Source organism: Coregonus clupeaformis, chromosome 6 (assembly GCF_020615455.1).
Source record: "Coregonus clupeaformis isolate EN_2021a chromosome 6, ASM2061545v1, whole genome shotgun sequence".
Taxonomy (NCBI): Eukaryota; Metazoa; Chordata; class Actinopteri; order Salmoniformes; family Salmonidae; genus Coregonus; species Coregonus clupeaformis.
The window spans coordinates 51,048,253-51,064,763 of record NC_059197.1 but is presented as its reverse complement, the minus strand read 5'-3'; the positions used below and the strand labels follow the sequence as shown (position 1 = coordinate 51,064,763).

Sequence of the window (16,511 nt, the reverse complement as noted above, 5' to 3'; positions counted from 1 at the left end):
TTGGCAACATAGAGTGGAATGAAGAGAAGAGGGAAGAAGATTGAAGGGTAGGAAATAAAGGGACAATGGAGCTTGATTGTTCTCTGATAATCGGAGTCTTCAACCTTCGCTTTCTCTCTCCCGCTACTCTCTCCTCTTCCATCCTATCATCTCTTCCCTCTGCTCAATCCTTCTCCCTCCAATCTCCTGATTCTGCCTCCTCAACCCTCCTCTCCTCCCCTTTCTGCATCCTTTGACTCTCTATGTCGGCTATCCCTCCCGGCCGGCTCGGTCCTCCCCCTCCTGCTCCATGGCTTGACGACTCATTGCGAGCTCACAGAACAGGGCTCGGGCAGCCGAGCGGAAATGGAGGAAAACTAGACTCCCTGCGAACCTGGCATCTTTTCACTCCCTCCCTCTCTACATTTTCTTCATCTGTTTCTGCTGCTAAAGCCACTTTCTACCACTCTAAATTCCAAGCATCTGCCTCTAACCCTAGGAAGCTCTTTTGCCAACTTCTCCTCCCTGCTGAATCCTCCCCCTTCCTCCCTCTCTGTGGATTACTTCGTCAACCATTTTGAAAAGAAGGTTGACGACATCCGATCCTCGTTTGTTAAGTCAAATGACACTGCTGGTCCTGCTCACACTGCCCTACCCTATGCTTTGACTTCTTTCTCCCCTCTCTCTCCAGATGAAATCTTGCGACTTGTGACGGCCGCCCAACAACATGCTCGCTTGACCCCATCCCCTCCTCTCTTCTCCAGACCATCTCCGGTGACCTTCTCCCTTACCTCACCTCGCTCATCAACTCATCCTTGACCGCTGGCTATGTCCCTTCCGTCTTCAAGAGAGTGAGAGTTGCACCCCTTCTCAAAAAACCAACACTCGATCCCTCTGATGTCAACAACTACAGACCAGTATCCCTTCTTTCTTTTCTCTCCAAAACTCTTGAGCGTGCCGTCTTTAGCCAACTCTCTTGCTATCTCTCTCAGAATGACCTTCTTTCTCCCTCACGACGCCAGGACAGCAGAGTCACTCACCACCTTCCGGAGACACTTGAAACCCCACCTCTTTAAGGAATACCTGGGATAGGATAAAGTAATCCTTCTACCCCACCTTACCCCACCCCAAAGAAAGAAAAAAAACATATTGTAAAGTGGTTATCCCACTGGCTATAAGGTGAATGCACCAATTTGTAAGTCGCTCTGGATAAGAGCGTCTGCTAAATGACGTAAATGTAAATGTAAATGTAAAGAGACTGTTAAGGAATACAGTGGCTGTTTTTGAGTGAGTTCATGTTTAAGGTTTTATTCGACACTGTCAACACTTTTTATTCAACACTTACAAAACATAAAATGTGCTTCTCCCTATTTGCGCTGCAGCTGCAATGAATGAGTAGCCAAGTGTATCAATAGGCCTGTTTTTATTTTTAGCAGTTCTTCGTGCCTATTTTAATATTTCAGGAATATTTCAGTTTCTCTGGTCATAGGAACAACATGAATTTGTGCATGAGGCAGATGCGTTGCGACTCAAGTTTCGCCATCAGGTGGAAGACTGTCCATTCTCTCTGGTCAGTCTCACCGGAGGAAAGGCAAGAGCAGGGACCGTGAGAGGCGGATGACCCTCAGCTGAGCCAGACCCTCAGATGCAGGTACCATCAAGTCCAGTAAAATAAAAAAGCAAATGATTTAAATGAATGCTGAACTGGACTATTTTGTTATCAAAGCTCCAGTTTTGAAATATAATATGGTCTGAGAAGAACGATATTGGTGGACCAAGCATATAGCCAATATGCTGTGATAATGTATTAGGCCTACTGCACAACCTCATTCATACTTTTTCATTCTGTAACAGGAAAGGGCCTTCCCCAAACTGTTGCCACAAAGTTGGAAGCACAGAATAATCTAGAATGTCATTGTATGCTGTAGCGTTAAGATTTAATTTCACTGGAACTAAGGGGCTTAGCCCGAACCATGAAAAACAGCCCCAGACCATTATTCCTCCTCCACCAAACTTTCCAGTTGGCACTATGTATTGGGGCAGGTAGAGTTCTCCTGACATCTGGCAAACCCAGAAACCCATTTCATGAAGCTCCCCATCAAACAGTTATTTTGCTGACGTTGTTTCCAGAGGCAGTTTGGAACTCTGTCGTGAGTGTTGCAACCGAGGACAGACGTTTTTTACCCGCTTCAGCACTCGGCGGACCCGTTCTGTGAGCTTGTGTGGCCTACCAATTCAGGCTGAGCCGTTGTTGCTCCTAGGTGTTTTCATTTCACAATAACAGCACTTACAGTTGACCGGGGCAGCTCTAGCAGGGCAGAAATTTGACTAACTGACTTGGAAAGGTAGCATCCTATGATGGTGCCACGTTGAAAGTCACTGAGCTCTTCAGTAAGGCCTTTCTACTGCCAATGTTTGTGTGTGGAGATTGCATGGCTGTGTGCTCGATTTTATACACCTGTCAGCAACAGGTGTGACTGAAATAGACAAATCCGAAGGGGTGTCCACATACTTTTGTATATCATTATAAATGTTTTATATTTCAGAAACTGACTTGACTGCTTGGTATACAGTATTGGAAGAAGGTGTATCATGTGTTTGTCAGGAATCGAACCCAGGCCTCCCGCGCGGCTGATGAGAATTCTACCACAGAACCACCAATGCCTAGATAGGGTTGGGTGTATCCTGCTCCTTTGAGCAAGGACGAGAGCGCGGTATCACTGAGGAGTTGATCAGAGAAGAAAGGGGGGAGGACTGATTTGAGAGGAAGGAGAGAGATTAGTCATTCTCTCTGACCTATACCCTCCCCCACCTGCACATGTGGGTCTGCCCCTCCTCCGCCATCTATGGTGAGTGAGAGGAGGTGGCGCAGGAAGAATGTGTCATGAGCTGAAGGCCATCAGCCAGTAATCACACTAGGCTGCTTTTAACCCACCCCAAGCCATAACATTAGCAGCTCAACAGCAGGAGTATTTACGGTACTCATACAGTGAGACTCCAGGGGTCTATTCTCAATGTACCTTTGTTATACATGCTTATTCACAGTCTCTGTCTGCGGAGAAATTCCTCCGTCCTGCTTTGAGACACACACACATACATAGGCACTTGGTTGCGGTGCTCCTCTCCCTCACTCTGGTTGGTGGCCACTGTCAGGCTGGATTATATTTCATTGGCTGCAGTTCCTTTTTAAACCATAGGCAGCGACATTATAGTATGTAACGCATTGGTGGTTCAGTGGTAGAATTCTCGCCTGCCACGCGGGAGGCCCGGGTTCGATTCCCGGCCAATGCATGTACACTTTTTGCTCTGGTACTGGATTTGTATAAATGGATTACACATTTGGCATTGCTATGTCTTGTATCATGAACATATTCAATAAAAGGTTTACTGTATTTCCCCCACATCATTTTTTATTTTAGTTTATTGTCCTCTGATGGTTTTCAAGTGCACAATATTTACAGTAAACACATTGCTCTGGTTCATTCAATAAGATCATTGGCAATAATCAATTCATAATTTACACCTAGTGGTGCACCCAGCATTAACATTAGCTACTATTTTGCTTGAAAGGGTTTTCTGATAGCTCTGCTCTTAAACAACCTCTGTCCGTTTGATCACAGGAGTCTGTGGGTTTCAGCAACATCTGCTTCTTCACTCCCACAAGGTAAGTGCTAAGTGATTGAATTGTACATTTAGTCATTAGATCAGTTTCATGAATTTATATTTTAATTTATTTGTTTCTTAAAGTGCTGTTTGATTGTCAGACCGCCCTCCGCAGCTGTATTAGTTGTTGTGGTTAATCTGGTGAGAAATTAATGACTTGATAGCAAAATATGTATTGTATTTAATATGTTTATCTTCCTTGTATGTGGACATCCCAACATTCACTGCCAGCATGTTCAGAATTATCGCAGATGTCCTAGAAAATAAATCCAGATTGGTCTTTGGTCTTGAGCTCAACATGGAAACCGGCTGGAATGATTTCCTTGGCTTGGTTTCCCCACTTAAGGTCCTGCATTTAGCGTTCATATATGATTGACCGCAAGTTGGCTTTCTCGTTCCTATCAGACCTCGTAAGAAGTTACAAAGACCCCTGTTCTGCTCAACTGTGTAAACAGCGACACGCTGCCCTGGCCTGAAGAGCTCTCCAAGTACTCAGACAACCCTTAGGATGCACTCCTTAAAATCCTAAGGATGTATCACAAATGTATTATTATTATATTATAACCCTCACATGTTGATTTTGTCCATCCACGATCATGACACGCAGGTTAAAATAACAACAAACTGAACGAACGACCGTAAAACTTCAATTAAACACAGTCTCAAATAGTCACAAGTCCCTTTTAATTGCCCGGCAACGGTACACATTTCAGCAAATAAACCCCAGTTTCAAATAGAAGGCCGGTCTAAATAAATTGTTCATGATGTTTGTTTGATTTGTTACATTAAATAATTCACTTATCACTCGAAAAAATTATGCCAATCATCCGTTTTTATCGCCAGTAAGGAACTGCTAGCCATTGGCAGCTAACAGCTGAGAACTGCTAGCTAACTGGCAAGCGCAAAAACAGTCAACAACTTTGGGAGTACAGACCCCCAGAAATATGCCGATCGCCATCTAGTGGCGAAAGTAAGAACTGCCGAAAATGCAGTCATAGAGGATAATTATATATAATTATTTCAAGGAAACATTTTTTTTCTGAAATAGAGGCATACTAAGACAAAAGAAACGTACGCAGTGTGTAAATGATAGCACATTAGTGCAGGAAATTAAGAAATTGATTAAAATGCTAGAATTAAACAATTAACTATGCAAATTAGCAAATTATTAATTATTAATTTACATGGAGCCAGTTCAGGCACAGATAAATACATTTCCTGTACTTCCCCTGACCTAGCTGTGCTGTAGATCTCTGTTTGAGCTCAAAGCTTGTGCAGGGTTTCCCAAACTCGGTCCTGGGCCCCCCACCGGGTGCACGTTTTAGTTATTGCCCAAGCACTACACAGCTGATTCAAATAACCAACTCATCATCAAGCTTTGATTATTTGAATCCGCTGTGTAGTGCTAGGGCACCGAGGGGGGGCCCCAGGACCGACCTCGGGAAACCCTGCTCTAGAACAGTTTTCAACCTTGATGGGTTTTTTAAAATTGCAGCACACCTAAATAGGCCCTGTTAATTTGTTTTGTGGTAATGACCTCAATCTCATCTGATCCATATACTGCAAATCATCTATTTTCTGTAACAGACATTTTAATAGATTAAATAGGGTTTATTTGAACTATTTTCATAGTTCCTTAGTCATAATATTTTATTAGTGTGTACCCTTTAAAAAAAACAAATATTGAGTCGATGTCTGCGCCCCCGCGGAAGTCTAATTAGCGTAATACAAAAATCCCCATAAAATCTGTCAGTTTAAGCTAGAGATATATGTTATTTTTTTCATTGGATGCATCTCAATCTACCTCATCCGCCGATGTCGCACTTCCACATCTGCGGTGAAAGGTGACAGAGCTAGAGCGGTGTTTGTCAGACTAAGAGACATCCCGAAAATCGGTCTTCTCACAAAATCGTCTGTGATTTTGACCTACAAACTATTATGACCCCTCTATGGAAGGATGAGACTCTCACGAACACAATGGTGTTCTCCGTTTTGCTCAAGGATGCACAAGACTTGTCTGAAGGTCCCCGGTACCAGTTGAAAAAATGAATGGAAGTATATATGGAGAATGTATAGTGCCAAAAAGAAGGGGTTAAATACATGTCAAAAAAAGTAATACATATTTACTGATCTTTCTTATATCGCTGATATAGGACAGACACTTCAGAACAAACTTCCTTTTGATTTTTTGGGGGGACTATCTGTTGTTCCATGTAGAGAATGTTATACAATGTGTTTGTATGGGCTAATAATGTAGCAGTAAGGCCAAATTAACTTTTTCATAAGATATTTTATTAATGTTTTTTTTTGTACACACAGACAGACAGTTTTTGTCGCACACAGACAGTCTGTTCCCCATGCTGCTCAAGACACTCTCTAATGAGTCTGATGAGGTGAGTACTACATGTGTCCCCAGCTCAGCATCTTGCTAATGTTAATACGTGTTTTTACAAAAGTAACCAACCCCACCTCACCACCATCTATCACTCAGGTCATTCTGAAGGAATGCTAGCTGAGATTGCGTCATCCCCAGCAGGACAAATCGATTCCTTAGGCTCTTCTGATAACTCTGACAGCAAACTGGAGCTGCAGGTTCCTGAGGGGGCCAAGGCAGGTCCACAGTCAGTCCTAGGTGAGTAGGAAATGGCTCTGGAACAGTAGTAAAATGCATAATACACAAGCAATAATTCTGACCCACCATCTGTCCTGTAACCCAGGTTCCAAAGTAGGTGACTCGTCCCCCTCCACCTACAGCATGAACTCCTATTTCTACAAGTTCATGATCAACCTGCTGAAGCGTTTCAGTCTGGAGAGAAGGCTGCTGGAGAACAGGGGAGCCTTCATCATCAGGTAGCGCCATGTGTGTTTGACTGCTCACATAATCAAGCAGTGACACAGTTTCTTGTGAAACAAAATTGACTGAAACGCCAAGCTTCTCAAGAGAACACTGATAAAATTGTTTTGGAACCTATGATTTTATTAGGACCCCCATTAGCCGACGCTAATGGCAACAGCTGGTCTTCCTGGGGTCCGACACATAATGAAAAATACACATTACAGACAAAAATACTTTACAATTAACATACATTTAAAAACATTAACATAGACATTAGACATATATAAAACATGTAATAAACTACAACTAAAGACACAAATGTTCCACCCCTCTGGGATTGTTTGTAGTTAGTTACCCCTTACCTATCTCTCTTCTGGGATTGTTTGTAGTTTGTTACCCCTTACCTTTCTCTCCTCTGGGATTGTTTGTAGTTTGTTACCCCTTACCTTTCTCTCCTCTGGGATTGTTTGTAGTTTGTTACCCCTTACCTTTCTCTCCTCTGGGATTGTTTGTAGTTTGTTACCCCTTACCTTTCTCTCCTCTGGGATTGTTTGTAGTTTGTTACCTATTACCTCTCTCCCTCTGGGACTGTTTGTAGTTTGCTACCCATTACCTCTCTCTCTTCTGGGATTGTTTGTAGTTTGTTACCCATTACCTCTCTCCCTCTGGGACTGTTTGTACTTTGCTACCATTACCGCTCTCGCCTTGCTCTCCGTCCCTCCAGGCAGCTGTGTCTGCTCCTGCACGCGGAGAACATCTTCCACTCCATGGCAGACATCCTGCTGAAGGAGGAGGACCTGAAGTTTGCCTCCACCATGGTGCAGACGCTCAACAACATTCTGCTCACCTCCGCAGAGCTCTTTCAGCTGCGCAACGAGCTCAAAGACCTGCGCACTCAGGTAATATCTGAGGGGATGATGCTGTATGGCTAGCCACCAGGATCTGGGTCATTTTCAATTCAGGAAGTTCCCAAATAAAACAAAATAAGAATTGGAAAAAGTGACAGAGGACTTGAATTTCAATGAACTTATTGAATGGATTGAGTTGTAATGGAATTGACCTGTGTGTGTCTGGTGCCCTCTGCAGGAGAGCAGTGCCCTGTTCTGCTGCCTGGACTGCTCCTGGTGTCAAAACCCTGTGGCCACCGTGTCGACACCCTCTGCTTCCTGACCCAGAACTATCGCCATGCCTACAACCTCATCCAGAAGTTGTATCCTTTCTGCTTGTCTTTGATATACATTTTGCATATCAGCATTGTTGCACCTCATAGTGTATGTCTATTGGTGTGTATGTTCTACTATATTTCCTTGATGTTAGCCATGTAGTGGTGACTTGGAGGTGACTGTGGACTTCCTCATGGATGTGGACAAGCTGGTTTAGTTGATCGAGAGCCCCATCTTTACCTGTGAGTCTCACAGCACCAATATTAGACCTGAACACACACACACTGAACCGCATCACACAGCACTACACACACACACACCTGTCTCTCACCTTTCTGTGTTTGTCTAGATTTGCGTCTTCAGCTGCTGGATGTGGAGAACAACCCGTACCTGATCAAGGCCCTGTACGGCATGCTGATGCTGCTGCCCCAGAGCCTTCCAGCTTCTCTCCCACCGCCTGTGCTGTGTGCCTAACCCAGAGCTCATGAGGACAGTGTGAGTAGTACTAATGATTGTGTTCATGTGGTATGCCCACAGTGTGCAGCATTCCATTCCCATGGTCACTGCCACTACAATATTCTGCCCAATATTGTTTTTTATTTTATTCCCATGCAAATGTATTAGTACAATTTCTTACATCTGATTGTTTTTGGTTTCAGGGATGAGTCTAAGCCTGTTAGCATCAAGCGTCCGGCATACGCCCACATGGACTACAATGACCTGTTGTAGCACTTTGACCGGGTGCAGAGCAAACACCTGGATGTGCACTCAAGCCTCGCCGATCACCCAGACAGGAAGTTCTTGCTGTGACACGGTGGGACCGACTTTGACCCCTGAGGCAGGGCACTGCGTTAAGCCTTCACCCACGCATGGAGACGCAAACACCCCAACCAACCGCTAACTTAAAGAAACCCAAATGCGGCAGGTAGCTTAGTGGGTAAGAGCGTTGTGCCAGTAACCGAAAGGTCGCTGGTTGTAATCCCCGAGCCGACTAGGTGAAAAATCTGTCGATGTGCCCTTAAGCAAGGCACCTAACCATAATTGCTCTGGATAAGAGCGTCTGCTAAATGACTAAAATGTAAAATGAATGAAGACTGCTCACCACTCATATAGGAGCACCTTTGTGCTTATATTGTTTTTAGCCATTGAACATACTGTAGGCATGAAGAACATTGAGTGGGATTTTCTTTTTTAAACCGTTGTTTTTTTAAAAGGGATACTTCGGGATTTTGGCAATGAGGCCCTTTATCTACTTCCCCAGAGTCAGATGAACTCGTGGATACCATTTAAGAATTGGAAGCATGCTAGCAGATACCTATAGACTTCCAGTCATTGCGCTAACGCTAGTTAGCATTGGCTCGCGAAACTACCTCTAACTTCCTTCATACTGGACACAGACATAAAAATTGTATCCACGAGTTCATCTGACTCTGGGGAAGTAGATAAAGGGCCTCATTTCCAAAATGAAGAAGTATCCCTTGAAGTGCTTTTTTGTTGAGTTGCATACATACATAAACTCTCTCACAGACACTGCCCATATAAATCATTTACACAATTACACTTATAGCCCAAATAAGATTATGAATTAGAAGCAAGTTTTATTCGGATCCCATTAGCTTTTGCCGAAGCAGCAGCGATTCTTCCTGGGGTCCACAAAACAAGTAAAACACTGATAAACAAGAACAGTCCCATTCAAAATACCACGATCCTCACTCAGTATATGTAGCTAGCTGACAATGTTTTGTCATACAGTAGCTAGCAGCCAGAGCAGTAACAAGAGTGGGGCACGACCAAACAGGTGTGGGCTCATGTTAGACAAGAATGATGACATGGTACATGTCAGTTCCTATGAATATGCAGGGTTTGTTTACAGCTGATGTGCTTCAGTGATGCTGCCCAGACCTATTGCAACAAGCAAAGAGCTCCAACTCGTTATGTCTTTGAAATAAACGTGTCTCCTGTGAGACACCCCAATAAAGAGCATTTATTTGATCTGTAGTTCTTTTGAACACACCCTCTATTTAATGTTGGCAACTGCTCCGTGCGACATCTGTGGTCACGTGTACAGCATTGGTGATGTGATAAGTCAAATTACCACACCTGCAACTCACTGAGTGACAAACCTTTCCTCGTACATGGTTGAATATAGAAAATATCCTCACCCGTATTTGTAATGGCACTAAAAGATTTCTAGTGGCTGATATGGACCACAGAGCAAGGCAACTCATCGTTTGACATCCCCATTGTATTTCACAAATCAGTGAATTCCAGTTGATGCACACAGAAAGTAATTGCAGCGTTCAGTTTTCCATCCCTGTGGCGTTACCTCGTCCTCATTTTAAAGATGTAATCCCAGAAATCTTAAGGATGTTTGAACAAAAATCACAATTTCCTCACACCTAGTGCATCCATAAACTTATGCCATTCTTTAAAGGCCCAACGCAGCCGTTTTTACCTCTATCAAATAATTTCCAGGTAACAATTAAGTACCTTCATACTGTTATGTTGTTCAATTGAAATGGTCAGAAATATTTTAAAAAGCAACTTCAAGCAAATAATTTTGCTTGGACTGAGTGAGGTGCCTAATTGGAGGGATCTGTAACCTAAAAACTAGGTTTGAAACTAATTGGTCTATTAACTTCCAAAACTCCATCCCACCAAAACAGGCTGAATTTTCAGCCACTATTTTCAAAACTCGTACATTAAAACTGCATTATTTTCACAATATTATTCCAACCTCAGTGTGGAAATGTATATTTTAACACAGGAAAATCATGTTGACTGCACTGGTCCTTTAACATGCAGTTTCCCCAACACTGCTTTGACTTCACAAATCTGAACGATTTGATTAAATTAAAGTGCATTTACTACTAAAGAACAAAGCAAGTAATGAGACCACTGCAGAGTATTTAAAGCAACGCAAGAAAGATTCCTCTAACTTAGGTTGAGTGTAACGCATATTGGATACTCTTGACACGCAAAAGCCCCTAAAGCTTTAAGATGCCATGTTTAGACCAAGGTTCTCTTACTGATCAGAGCCAATAGCCCACATAGTGAATACAAACAAAAGGGGAGTTCCGGTGAAATATTTAATTATTTATTGGTAATCAAAGTGCTGTAGAGAATTGAAGTTCATGGTCAGGAGATCGCAGAGCCTGTCAGATACAAAGTACAGTTAATATAGTACACAATAAGATACAGCATAAATTGATGGAGTGGGTGTACCTTTAGACCATAACAAACCAGGTCCCATATTCATCAAGTGTCTCCGAGTCAGAGTGCCGATCTAGGATGAAGTCCCCATTGTCCATTCATTATAATCTAAAACCGATCAGCACTCCTACTCTGCTTTATGAATGTGCCCAGAATTTGATGCGAATAGACCATAGAGGTAGAAAGAAGGCTCTAGATTGATACAACCAGTCTTAGCATGGACATTGCTATTGAGGGCTTCCACCAATTTAAAGTAGTCAACTGTTCGGGATACCTATGGGTTGGGAGTGATTAGCCAATGATCAGTGCATTGTCTTAAAATTGGGTTGCACATGAATTGTAAATGGCTTTAAGCTGTATCACCGCAATCTAGTGACCACAATAAATGAATGACAAGTTTTGGTTCAGCACTCCAGCACTGCATGTGGTGGTAAATCACCTTATTAGCATTACTTTATTTTAAAACACAAAAGACAAATTTCACTACATTAAAATGGAGATGCCCATAATGGTGCCGTCACAGACACCATAATGGCACAGATACAAAGATTAGTCCTCTTTCAATCTATGGAATAGACAGACAAATTACCTTAATCTTGAAACTGCATGGAAAGAAACATTGATTAAATAAAATTGTGATATGTCAATTAGCCCATCATACCTGCACTTAATTCATCCTGAATTCAGGTCTTCCTGGAACGACATCACCACGGGAGCTTCCACTCCAGGACTGGGCGTAGTTTCTCTGAGGAAGTATTTGTGGCATGAATCCTCTGGGACCTGCGCCTTCATCTGATTCAGGAGTGGGTTGGACAGGACTAGGCTCTTCACCACTGGGGAGGTCACCACCTTCAGCTGATGCAGGAGTGGGTTGGACAGGACTAGGCTCTTCACCACTGGGGAGGTCACCACCTTCAGCTGATGCAGGAGTGGGTTGGACAGGACTAGGCTCTTCACTGGGGATGTCACCACCTTCAGCTGATGCAGGAGTGGGTTGGACAGGACTAGGTTCTTCGCCACTCTCAGCCTTCATGTTGCTTGAATCACTGGCAATCTGGGCGAACTGGTTGGCTGCATTTGGGTTTAAGCCACTGTGAAAAGGTACAACCATGTTGACTTCCAAAGCAGTTTTGTGGTCCCAGGGCTGTGAAGAGCTGGCTGGACGTTGGACAGCAGAGTTCCTACTTGGGTCATCTGTACTTTGTGCAGAGGAAGGTTGGCTGGGGTAAGGTTTTGCTTTAATGAAAGCTTTGGGAGGAATGGATTGTCCAAAATAACTGGTGGAAGGGTTTTCCTGACCTGAGGAGTAGTAGCCACTAGGCGCTCCTCCATTCTGGTCATAGCCAATATTGGAGGGCACAGGGTAATAGTCTGTTTGGGCAAATGTTACTGGCCTTGGGCCACCTACGTTATAAGGGGAACCATAGCCAGGGGTATAACTATGGGGCACAGGTCTGCTGCTTTTGGGGTTTGGGGAACCATGTTCACTACCTTGCTGACCTGGAGAGGGTTTCTTACCAGCCTGGCCTCCTCCTGAATTGGTGGTGGAAGGTTGGATCTGCCCTGGGTAATAGGTTCGATAGAGGGTAGAAGCATAGGGGACAGGGTCAACATCAATGATTGGTATGGGACGTGTGGTTTGGGCAGTCTGTCCTCGACTAAAATAACTGATGGAGGGTTGCTGCTGACCCGAGTAGTAGCCACTAGAAGCTCCTCTATTCTGGTCAGGTGTTACTGGCCTTGGATAATTATACTGACCATACATACTGTAAGGGCTGGCAGAAGGTTGGGCAGCAGAGGTTTTACTTGGGTCAGCTGTACTTTGTGCCAAGGCAGGTTGGCTGGGGTAAGCGTTTGCTTCAACGACATGTTTGGGAGGCCTGGTTTGTCCAGTCTGTGCCTTGTCAAAATAACTGGTAGAGGGTTGTTCCTGACCAGAGTAGTAGTAGCCACTAGGAGCTACATTTTGGCCATAGCCAACATTGGAGTGCACAGGGTCTCGATGATAGTCTGTTTTGTCAGGATTGACTGGCCTTCTGAGGTTATATTGGCTACCAACACTATAAGGAACGCCATATCTGGGGATATAATGTGGGCGTGCAGGTCTGCTGCCTTGGGGGCTTTCATAGCTGGAGGAAACAAGTTCACTACCTCTCTGGCCGTTATCAGAAACAGGTTCAGTCATTGGAGCAGGAGAGGGTTTCTTACCAGCTTGGCCCATTCCCGAATTGGGGGTGAAGGGTTGTTTCTGACCTGTGTAATAGTTTCCATGCCGAGTAAGAAACAGATTAGGCACAAGGTCAGTTACAGTCAGTTTTGTATGCATTGTTTGTTCAGGCTGTTCTTGAGTATCTCCATTCTGGCCATAGCCAACATTGGTGGGCACAGGTTCAGGTTCGACTGGCATTGGGAGGTTATATGGATTTTGGCCACCTACGCTATAAAGGGAGCCATAGACGTGGCTATAAGTAGGGGGCACAGGTCTGCTGTATTTGCGGTTTGGGGAACCATGTTCACTACCTTGCTGACCTAGAGAGGGATTCTTACCAACCTGGCCGCGTCTTCCTGAATTGGTGGTGGAAAGTTGGGTCTGCCCTGGGTAAAAGGTTCTATAGTGGGTAGGATAGGGGACAGGGTCCACATCAATGATGGATATGGGAAGCATGGGTTGGCCAGTCGGTCCTTGACTAAAATAATTGGTGGAGGGTTGCTGCTGACCCAAGTAGTAGCCGCTAGAAGCTCCTCTATTCTGGTCAGGTGTTACTGGCCTTGGATAATTATACTGACCATACATACTGTAAGGGCTGGCAGAAGGTTGGGCAGCAGAGGTTTTACTTGGGTCAGCTGTACTTTGTGCCGAGGCAGGTTGGCTGGGGTAAGGTTTTGCTTCAACGACACGCTTGGGAGGCCTGGTTTGTCCAGTCTGTGCCTTGTCAAAATAACTGGTAGAGGGTTGTTCCTGACCAGAGTAGTAGTAGCCACTAGGAGCTACGTTTTGGCCATAGCCAACATTGGAGTGCACAGGGTCTCGATGATAGTCTGTTTTGTCAGGATTGACTGGCCTTCGGAAGTTATATTGGCTACCAACACTATAAGGAGCATCGTAGGTGGGGGTATAACTCTGTGGTGCAGGTCTGCTGCCTGAGCTTCCTGTGATGGAGTGATCAAGTTCAGAAACAGGGCCAGCATTTGGTCCAGGAGAGGGTTTCTTACCATCATGGTCTCTTCCTGAATGGGAGGTGGAGGGCTTTTTCTGACTGGGGGGATTGAATGTATATTGGCTATCCATACTATAAGGCGAGCCATAGCTGGGGGTATAACTCTGGGGGGCAGGTCTTATTTGGTGGCTTGGGGGACCAAGTTCACTACCTTTCTGGACTGAAGGTTTCTTACCAGCCTGGCCTATTCCTGAATTTGAGATGGAAGGTTTAGTCTGAACTAGGAAATCGTTTCCATAGTGGGTAGGATCAGAGGTATTGGGCACAGGGTCAACGGTAGGTTTTGGAGGCATAGTTTGTTGAGTCAGTCTTTTGCCAAAATAACCCAGGGAGAGGTTTTCCTGACCCGAGTAGTAGTAATCACTAGGAGCTCCTCCATTTTGTCCATAGCCAACATTGGTGGGCACAGGGTCAGGTTTGATTGGTATTGGGGGTTTATATGTATATTGACCACCTACACTATAAGGAGGGCCATAGCTGGGGGTATATCTCTGGGGTGCAGGTCTGCGGTTTTGAGAGCTTTCCATTCTGGAGGAATCAGGTTCACTTCCTGTCTGGACAGGAGAGGGTTTCTTACCAGCCTGTCCTCCTCCAGTCTGGGGTCCCCCAAAATGGGTGGAAGTGGGGTTCTTCAGATCTTGGTAATGTCCACTGGGAACATTTCCAGGCTGAGGGGTACTTGAGCCAACCGGTGCAGGACCAGCTGCAGTGGTTGGTTTGGGAGAGATGGCTTGCCCAATTTGTCCTTTGCCAAAGTTAGAGGTGGGAGGCTTTACCTGGCCTGGGTTATAACCACTGGAAACCTTAACATCCTGAGTGGGACCATACCACATTGGAATAGGGTAAACTGAAGAAGTTGGGTTTGGATAATACATGGGGAAAGGTGTAGCACGTGGGTAATAGCCACTGGGATTTGTCCCATACTGGGGGGGACCAGTGGCTAAGGGAATAGGGTAAATGGCAGTGATGGGTTTGGGAGAGTTGGTCTTTCCAGTCTGGGTTTTGGCAAAATTAGTGGGCTCCATCTTATCTGGGATAAAAACCCAACGGCCCTTTACACCCTGGATCTTTCCAATGGGGCTATGGGAAACTTCTCTCTGGGTGTCAGAGCCACTGGGGGCAGACTCATCTTGGTTTGGGTCTGGGCCACCCTGAGCAGGACCAGCACTAGGGGCGCCGCCTTTCTGATTAGAGCCAGGACTACTGGTAGAGGTTGTCAGTGGACTTGAGAGGCGTTGGAAGGGAATAGCTAGGCGGAAATCTACTGGAGTACCTTTTGACCTGAAGTCAGCAGGAAAAGTGCTACTCCAGGCTGAGGAACTGTGGACCTGGTCATGCTGGCTAGGGTGATGTGCAGATCTGTAGTACTGGGGCTCCTCAGTGAGACGCTGTCCACTCTCAACATAGCCATAGCTGCGGCCTGAAATAAATGAATACTTTTAGTATAACATACTAGGAGTTTCAAATAAATTCAGATGTTCTAAGATGTGCAATCTCCTAGTGGTTAAAAGGTACATCCTGGGATTCCATAAAAAATAAATTAAAAAAAGCCATCCCATCACTTGTTTTGTTAATCACCAGAGCAATGAGGCTAGGAAAATGTCATCCCTCAAATTCCTAGACTGTAGTCTAGATGCAGGGACTGACAGTCCATGAAATCAAAATTATAATTTAAGCTTTACGTTATTTGTTTACAAACAGCATAAAACAATAATATATTTTGGGTTCAGATGGGGGTAACAGTTGTACTAAGTTCGAGGCATTTATAAGGTTATATTCTTCAAGAATCAAAAATAATATATTTTTTATGTATCTTTTTTAAAATGGGATGTGATAATCACAGACAGTAGCTTAAAAAAAAGAAAAAAAGACATTCCCATACCTCTTGGAAAAGATGGAGAGTTTACTGCTACACTTAACAGGCAAAACAGAACCATGCTGAAAAAGGAGGACAGATCATTTCAAAAATAATTTAAATAGTCTAACAAATTGAAATTTGGAAATGAGACAAACAAAAAGGAAAATACAACATAGTTACCTTCCAAGGTAGACAGGCACAACCATCTTGAATGAGCTGCAGCACACAAGCTATGCTGGAATTTTTTTTAATCCACTTCCAAAAATGTGTGTTGAACACCACAGATTGTTGTGCTGACAGAAACATTTGGTTGGTGTCATGGGAAGTATATTTGTCAACTTCTCAATGAGCTAAACCTGGTGGTAATCAAAACCAGCAAGGTGGAACTTACTAAGCTGCAACCATTTGAGATAATCCTCTAATGATTGGTGGAGGAAACTAGGGCTGAGAGGTCTCTGGAGCAGTATATTCGGATGTTTCCAGAGTATAAAAATATTATTAAGATGCAATTAAAGTTCTGAATTTTTGACGATATAATTTTTTAAATATATTGTATGGTTCTGCAAACTACATAGGCTGCG

At 44.1% G+C, this 16,511-nt stretch overlaps 1 protein-coding gene, 1 non-coding gene and 1 pseudogene across 3 annotated transcripts; 2 read left to right on the top strand and 1 right to left on the bottom strand.

Annotated features, from left to right (window-relative positions):
* Window positions 1–2,797: 2,797 nt before the first annotated feature.
* Window positions 2,798–8,451, top strand: LOC121531233 (annotated as a pseudogene).
* On the top strand, window positions 3,200–3,270 carry trnag-gcc. The gene has a single exon. It is a non-coding gene; the product is annotated as a tRNA-Gly (tRNA).
* A 2,265-nt stretch (window positions 8,452–10,716) lies between the features above and the next one.
* LOC121532332 (trithorax group protein osa) lies at window positions 10,717–16,242 on the bottom strand. 2 transcript variants are annotated; one of them, XM_041838226.2, is made up of 5 exons: window positions 16,111–16,242; window positions 15,955–16,010; window positions 13,917–15,492; window positions 11,516–12,887; window positions 10,717–10,796 (listed from the first exon to the last, which is right to left on the bottom strand). In XM_041838226.2, the coding sequence occupies exons 1-4, from the start codon at window positions 16,134–16,136 to the stop codon at window positions 11,522–11,524; spliced, it is 3,024 nt and encodes a 1,007-aa protein (XP_041694160.2). In that variant the 5' UTR covers window positions 16,137–16,242; the 3' UTR covers window positions 10,717–10,796; window positions 11,516–11,521. The 2 variants fall into 2 exon arrangements, with proteins under 2 accessions (XP_041694160.2, XP_041694159.2); XM_041838225.2 differs by having other exon boundaries at window positions 11,516–15,492.
* Window positions 16,243–16,511: the final 269 nt, after the last annotated feature.

Coding starts and splice junctions, on each gene's coding strand:
- LOC121532332 (XM_041838225.2), bottom strand. CDS start 16,136: ATGGTTGTGCCTGTCTACCTTGGAAG. Junction 16,011..16,110: donor GTGCCTGTCTACCTTGGAAG/GTAACTATGTTG, acceptor CTCCTTTTTCAG/CATGGTTCTGTTTTGCCTGT. Junction 15,493..15,954: donor CTCTCCATCTTTTCCAAGAG/GTATGGGAATGT, acceptor CATTTATTTCAG/GCCGCAGCTATGGCTATGTT.